The sequence below is a fragment of the Alligator sinensis genome, unplaced genomic scaffold, assembly GCF_000455745.1.
Source record: "Alligator sinensis unplaced genomic scaffold, ASM45574v1 scaffold86_1, whole genome shotgun sequence".
Taxonomy (NCBI): domain Eukaryota; kingdom Metazoa; phylum Chordata; order Crocodylia; family Alligatoridae; genus Alligator; species Alligator sinensis.
The window spans coordinates 307,165-315,283 of record NW_005841971.1 but is presented as its reverse complement, the minus strand read 5'-3'; the positions used below and the strand labels follow the sequence as shown (position 1 = coordinate 315,283).

The window sequence follows — 8,119 nt, the reverse complement described above, 5'->3', positions numbered from 1 at the left end:
AAGAGTGTGAATGTTTGTTTTTAGAGATTTTTTTTTTTTATTCCTCATTACCAGAAGGCATTATTCCAGGGTATTGACAGCATGAGACTTGGAAATATACTCTAAATTTAATGATAAGCTGTTTGCATCAGGGATGATTCTGACTTCTCTGATTTGATGCTATAAGCAATATATTTCCCATAAAATACTTGTCTCATGCTCATTGCTCAGGCATTTTGCATGGCCCCTGTTCACAAAATCTAATTACTAATAAAATCTAAGATATATGCATTGTTGCTTATCTTTTATTCTCATTGGTACCAACATAAAGATAGTCCACAGCAAGACTTGGATTCAAACGCTCACAATTTAAACTTCAAGGAAATTAGGATTTGGGTGGATTCCACACATGAATTTCTCAGCTGACCACTATCTCATTAATAAATCATACCGACACCTCAGATCCCATTACCCTATATCCAAGCTCAGTATTTCTAAATAATCTCTGCTTCAGTGATAACTGTATTTAGAAAGGAGACCAGATGCTCAATTACCAAGACAGGTAGGTAAATATAGACCTGAACTTTTATTTTAGACTCTCCCTGGCACTAATAATCTTTAAATTATCTTCCAGCTATACAACGCTTTATTGAGTGGGGTGAACTGGGGTGCAAGGAAGACAATATCTTGTCCACAGGTAACCCAAACATATGTTTGTTAAAATGTTTGTTTTTATTTTATAACATCCAGCCATCAAACCTCAACTGCGCCATTTCAAGAGACCCACATCAGGATCCTACTTCTCAAATTTTCACAAGAAATCTGAGGACCATATGGTGAGATACAGGCTTCTTGACCAAAGAGGCAGGATGAAAAAGATTCAGCATATATCTCAGCATTGGAACAGGAAATAGGAGAAAGTGAAAAACTCTTTCTTCATGCTGTTCCTCACAACCTGATGGTGGCTATTGTAGAATAATCACACAGGCCATATTGAATCGTACGCCAAATGGTGAATAATTCAGGATGCAAGCAAGTATATAATTTAGCCAAATAATTCAATGGAAGCTTTTGCTTGAGCTATTCTCAATAGTCTTCCTTATTGCTGGAGTATTCTCCAACTTAGATCCAAAATATCAGTCTATTTTAATGCCTGCTGGTAAATGTGCATAAATATAATAATTATCTAATTAAGAAGGGTACAACTTTCCTAGATTGTAAAGGCCCATTATGGTGATTTAGTCTGAATTTCAGCCAGCACGACCTGCAGTTGAAACCAATAGCTCACCTGGCAGAGAACTGACTGTTTTGTGAATAAATTGCCTACTGTTTATACTATACTAAGGATATGGAATTACATAGGTAGGAGGAATAGGGGACAAAAAACACCTAATTTTACTTTTAAGGGAAAAAGAAAACCTAGTAAAACTTTAAAATGGTGTTTTGCATGACAAGTATGTTTTTGGTCATTGGTCCCCCAATCAGTATAGAGATGGGAGTCCAAGTCTATGAAGACATGTTCTTCTAAATCTCTATATGAAAGAGTTATTTGCACCTACCCTTTAATTCTAGATACAGATACGTTTTAGATCATAGACCTAATACAAAAGCAAAACCATAGAAAAAGGAGAAGGGCTCAGTTTCATCTTATTCATGCTCACCATGAGCATATCAGTAAATAGCCTGAAAGAAGAGCATATTCATCTTAGCACCCTAAAAGTTACTTGTGGAAATGCTGTCTTTGAAAGGCATTACCAGGAATGTCATTCAATCCATGGAAACTAATCAGCTGGAGCTGTGACATTGTCCCTCTCCACTGCTACCTGAATGATATGAGTAGTAAAGCTCCCAGATCAATATTGCATAGTGAAAGATGAAACAGGTATGCAGGTGTAGTGATACCTACCCCTTTTAATACCCACATTGTATACGACCTGGATGAGTAAAAATAAAGTCCTCAGGATACATGCTGCTTTGTGACTTATGTATAGCATTATAGGGGCTGGTTTCTATATGAAAATTCATAGTTTCATAGTTTCATAGTTTTAGGGTCGGAAGGGACCTAATAGATCTTCTAGCCCGACCCCCCGCCAGGGCGGGAGAACAACAAAAAACCCTAAAAACAAAAACGGGACTCAAATGAGTCCAGCCAGGTAAGTATCCAGCCTCTTCTTAAAGATCCCCAGGGTAGGGGCCAGCACCACCTCCCTTGGAAGTTGGTTCCAGCTCCTAGCCGCCCTAACTGTGAAGTAGTTTTTTCGGATGTCCAATCTGTACCTCCTCTCCATCAACTTGTGCCCATTACTCCTTGTTATGCCAGCGGGGGCTAGGGGAAACAGCGTCTCCCCCAAACCCTTCTGGTTCCCCCTAGTGAGTTTATAGACGGTCACCAGGTCCCCCCTCAGCCTTCTCTTGTGGAGGCTGAATAGGTTCAGGTCCCGCAGTCTCTCACTGTAGGGTCTGCCCTGTTGTCCCCGGATCATGCGGGTGGCCCTCCTCTGGACCCTCTCCATGTTGTCCACATCCCTCCTGAAATGGGGCGCACAGAACTGGACACAATACTCCAGCTGCGGCCTGACCAGCGTCGCATAGAGGGGGAGGATCACCTCCCTGGCTCTACTCGAGATGCACCTGTGGATGCACGACAAGGTCCGGTTAGCCCTGCCAACCATGACCTCGCATTGTCGGCCCATGTTCATCTTGGAGTCAATAATGACACCAAGATCCCTTTCCGCCTCCGTGCTCTCAAGTAGGGAGTTCCCCATCGTATAAGTGTGCTGCTGGTTCCTACTACCCAAGTGCAGCACCCTGCACTTGTCCGTATTGAAACACATCCTGTTCCTGTTTGCCCACCCCTGTAACCTATCCAGATCCTTCTGCAATCTCTCTCTCCCTGCTAGCGTGCTCACCTCCCCCCAAATTTTGGTGTCATCAGCGAATTTAAACAGGTTGCTCTCCACCCCAACATCAAGATCGCTGATGAAGACATTGAACAGCGCAGGGCCCAGGACCGAGCCCTGAGGGACTCCACTACCCACCTCCCCCCAAGTCGAATATGATCCATCCACCACCACCCTCTGAGTGCGACCCTTCAGCCAATCTGCAATCCATCTGACTGTGTAGGCATCTATGCCACAGTCGCCTAGTTTATTAATTAGGATGGGGTGAGAGACGGTGTCAAAGGCCTTGCTGAAGTCCAGAAAGACTACATCCACCGCGACACCTGCGTCCATGGCCTTTGTGACCTGATCATAAAAGGCAATCAGGTTGGTCTGACATGATCTCCCCCTAATAAATCCATGCTGATTGCCCCTGAGCATCATTTCTGATGCCGGCCCATCACAAATGTGCTCCTTGATGATCTTCTCAAAGAGTTTCCCCAGGATTGAGGTAAGACTGACGGGCCTATAATTGCCCGGGTCCTCCCTTTTCCCTTTTTTGAAGATGGGGACCACATTAGCTACCTTCCAATCGTCTGGCACCTGGCCCAAGCACCACGATCGCTCGTAGAGCCGTGCCAGGGGCCCTGCAATAACCCCAGCTAGCTCCCTCAGCACCCTGGGGTGGAGAGCATCCGGACCCGCTGACTTGAACGCGTCCAGCCCCTCCAGAAGCTCTCTAACCCGGTCCTCCCCAACCTGAGGTCTGAAGGCGATCCCCTCGCGTCCGGCTTCTATCACAGCAGGGAAGTCCCGGTCCCTGCACAAGAAAACGGAGGTGAAGAATTGGTTAAAGAGGTCCGCTTTATCCTCTGACGCAACCACCAGATTGCCCCACATATCCTGCAGGGGCCCCACATTACCCGGCGCCTTCTTCATCCTCCCAATATATTTGAAAAAGGACTTTTTGTTATCCTTAATCCTGGACGCTAATCCGAGCTCTATATCCGCCTTGGCCTTCCTAACAGCCCGCCTGCAGGCCCGAGCAGAGGAGGTATACTCCTCTTTGGAGATTACACCCCCCTTCCACCGGGCGTACGCCGCCTTTTTGGCAAGCAGGCATTCCCGGACACCCTTGGTGAGCCAGGGGGGCTTCCGGACACTCCTGCCCCCTTTGCTTCTTGTCGGGATGGACACCCCTTGGGCCCCGAGTATCGTTTCCTTAAGGAACGACCACTCCTCTTGGACGCTGAGTTCCTCTGCCCTCAAGGACCCCAGTTCCTCTCCCACTAATCTCCTCATGTCACTGAAAATTGCTGTGGAATGTTACAGTCATCAGATTCTTTTTTAGAAATGAGCATTGAAATTCCTTGAATAGCCTTCAAACCTTGTAAAATTTTACAATGAATATTGATAACTATTTCTTGCCATCATTCTACATGAAATAGATGACCTCAGCATATGATTCCTAATTCCATTTGCTTGTTTTCCTCAGAAAAAACACATTGGTTGCACAACTGATCTAACACTGTCCAGTTAATTAGACCTGCATTCTCTCCAGGTGTCTGATTTTTGTGTTGCCCTTATACAGAAGAATTCTAATGGTGTTTATTGATTCTTCAGTTCCTGACCCATGTGAACCAAATGAAATGGGGGGTATACTTTAAAGCCTACTATTCAGGAGAGTGAAAATATTACTTATCTCTGAAAATTTTCTGATTCATGAAGAGAGCTATATTTTGCTTGTAAAGTGCCCTGAAATGTTTTACATGAATGGGATATATAGAAATGCAATATTATATTATTCTTCCAAATAAGTTTTCTGTGTGTGTATTCTTTCATTTTCTCTAAAGCAGGGGGGTCAAACTCACCCCAGGTTTGTCACACTGCAGGGTTCTTCCCAGGCCAAATCCAAGGGACCAGCAGCACCTGTGGCAGGTCTGGTGGCAGTATCAGTGCAGGTCAGGTAGCCACAGTGGGGGTCTAGCAGTGGCAGTGATGGGGCCAAGTGTTGTGGGGGCGGGGGGGCTTGGGGTTAACAGAGGGGATCTGGGGGCCACAGATCAAGCAAGAGATGTATCTGAATAATCCTCTCTGTCCCGCTGCTGCCAGTGGCAATGTCCATCAGGGGGTAAGGGCCTTGATTTCTGGGGCAGACCGTACCCCCTATCCACACCCCGAATTTCTAGTAAGCTACTAGTAGTCTGGTGGATCGAAGGAAATGACTGAGGAAAGTGAAAGGGCTGGTTGGAATATATTGATCAGGATTTAAAAGATATAAGAGGTTTTCCTCCCTTTTATAGTCTCTAGGTCTGGGTCTGATTTAAATATTTTATAGTTGTAGATATGTGTGTCCTATGAATGCTGCAGTGTTTTGAACTTGGGAAAGGTGAAATGAACAATTATGAATAATAAAAACTGAACAAAATGCACACATGCTATTGCACTATTGGAGTGTCAGAAAGGGCCAAGGATTTGGGACCAGGTCAACAAGGGAATTTGAAGGCTTAACCTGGATTTCAGTTTTAGCGGAAATGTATGCACTTAAATATGAATTATGCATTTCATTCCCTTCTGAGTCTGCTTCTTTACTTGTGTCATATACAGTGGTTCTCAACCTTTTTGGATGCAAGGCACCCCTTGTTAGAATAAAAACACCCCTCATTGGACTCCATGCACCTTGTGGCAAATGACAGCTCTTAGCTTTCACTCATTTTTTGACTACAGAAAAATAATGGAGCAATTAATCTGTGGCAGAAGAAAGACCACAAGTCAGAATGTTTTTGACACTATAGATTCCTATTTGAAATCTCTGGTTTTATCTTGTGAATCATGTGTAGATATTTGCACACGTAACAGTGCTAATGTTTTGCAGCATCCTGCAGCACCCTTAAAAAGATTTCATGGCACCCCAGGATATCGTGGCACCCTTGTTGAGAATCAGTGGCCTGAGACTACAGATTGTCAATACCCAACTTAAATTCTTGTATCAGAACTACTCACAAGTCATAATAATACTAAAGTCTAGCCCTTTTCATCCATAGATCTTAAAGTACTCTAGAAAAAAATATAAGTGATATTATCCCTATTATACAGATGGGGAAAGTGAGTCACAAAGCAACTTGCCCAAGGTCAACTGGTGAGCCTGTCAAAACTGGCAAGAGAACCCCGTTCTCAGGATGTTTGATCCAGCATTTTCTCTACTGGCCTCTTCTGCCCATATATCGAAGAGATTTTGTTGTCACCAAATGCCCAATGCAACATGGATTTTAGGACTCCAACAGTGTCATCCTTCTCTATGAATTTGCTCCTCTACCATCAGCAATGCGGTGCTAAATTAGCTTCTTAGAAGGTTTTGAAGCCTGCGCAGGCAATGCCATGTAAATATTGGACACTTCAGTGAATCATTTCTGAACAAAACTTCAGCGGCGTAGAGCTTGACTGATATGAATTGCTTGATTGAATTTGTGGTGCTGTCCTCCTACTACAACACTGCCATCTAGCGTACCTTCATAATACATTTTTCAAGCAGTTTTTTTTCCCTCTAACCATGTGCACTGTTTAAGGGCAATCTTGCAGTGCTTAGTATTTTTGCTTTTTGCTTAGCTAATTTCTGAATTAATCAACTGCTGCAAGTGTAGAAACAATGACATACTGAAAATACTGTCACTTGGTGATTCTGATTACCCCCACATCATTGATATCACTGAAAGCCTCTTGAATTATTTGTTGCACATAATAAAAGTTGCAAATTTAGTCTTTTTCTATATCCAGTTCATTTGCGAATTGGTCCTTTGTTCTAATCATTAGATGTATTTGCTGCACCAAGAAAAGGGGTAGAATTCTTTTCTTTTAAATAATTAAGTAAAAATCTGAACTTCAAAAAAAAAATTTAATTTTCTTAAAAATTTAAAGACTTTTTTTTGCAAAAATCTTGTTGGTCTAATAAAAGATATTGTCTCTACGAGTCTCAAACTTTAAAAGCTAAATTAATTATGATGTATAATGCAAAGACAGAGACAGAAATACATTCTTTAGAATCTAGTCCATATAATGTTGTGGTGTTTTGTATGTGTATGCATGTGTTTGTCTGTGTCTAAACGGATGTGTCTTTTCAGTAGCCTTAAGGCAGGTGAGATTCGCTGCAGCAGGAAGAGTGGTGGTTTGCTGAGCTAGAGGAAGCAGGCTTCTAGGGAAGATGGAGAGAGATAAGAAGCTAAATATACAAAGAGGCAGAGGACTGGGGAGGCCAAGCAGGCAGTAAGGCTAGAAAAGGAAGCTAGGCAGTAGAGAGTTTTGTTCCCAAATCCCTACACAACATGGTTCCCTAGCTCCACTCCCTGCCCCCTTGAGGCTCAGCCCAATTCCTTGCTATTCTGTCTTTGAACTGGTCCTCTTAACCCACAGCTAGCCCCTGAACACACATCCCTTTCTATTTTTTCCTTTGTCCATTAACCCTTTTTCTTCCACCTTCTACTGGATGGATAAGCCTCATCAGCAGGATTTCTGCTGCAACAGACCTCCAGTCCATAAGACCAAGGCTGCTCTTGAGTAAAGCTAGGCGAGTTGGAGCCAGATAGAAAACGTCTAGATTGGTGTTGTTCCACTGCAGTCAGCGGGGTTATGCAGATTAATATAAGGATCCAAGCCCAGATTGCCACAGTTTTTGGAGAAACAGGCAACTGTTGGAAGGAAAGATCTGGCCCAATTCCTCCATTCTGCTTACCTGGTCACTAAGTGTAAAGCCAAAGTTTCCAAGGTAGAAAAACGTAAAATAATATTTATTAGAGCACTGCTTCCATGGGGCTCTCAGGGAGGATATTTCCACTCGCATGTTCCAAACCAAGAAATGAAATACAGAGCTATTCCAAGGGTGTTCCCTCCACCCCAGCATCTCTTAAGACTTTGGTCCCCAGCATGCTTGAAACCAGCCCCTGGGAAGTCCCCCAGGTAGCTTCACTACCACATTTTTGAGTTTGACAAGTGAGCAAAAGTAAACACGGTATGCTTGAGATCTCAGTTGTGTTTATTCCCCATGAACACAACTTAAGTGGTATAGACATTTCCTCTACCATATTCACTCAAAGCTAAGATGACCCCAAATTTAAGACAAACTCTCCCCCCCTCCCCAATAATTAAATTCTATATATGGAAAATGTATAAATGAGTTATAGATGTCCAGGTATAGAATCTAAATATTGGAGGGTTGTCTAGCATTCATCCTCCCCACTGTTATAGCAGGGAAGGCAATAATTGTGGGG

General features: G+C 43.2%; 1 protein-coding gene across 8 annotated transcripts in view; it reads left to right on the top strand.

Annotated features, from left to right (window-relative positions):
* PDE1C (phosphodiesterase 1C) overlaps positions 1-2,073 on the top strand; it is a 306,544-nt gene extending 304,471 nt beyond the window's left edge. For 7 of the 8 annotated variants that reach the window (XM_025200593.1, XM_025200596.1, XM_025200592.1 and 4 more), the window contains one exon: positions 730-2,073. In XM_025200593.1, coding sequence (XP_025056378.1) covers positions 730-893 — 164 coding nt within the window. In that variant the 3' untranslated portion in view covers positions 894-2,073. The remainder of the gene's footprint in view (positions 1-729) is intronic. The other variant, XR_003093365.1, reaches the window with a different exon arrangement.
* Positions 2,074-8,119: the final 6,046 nt, after the last annotated feature.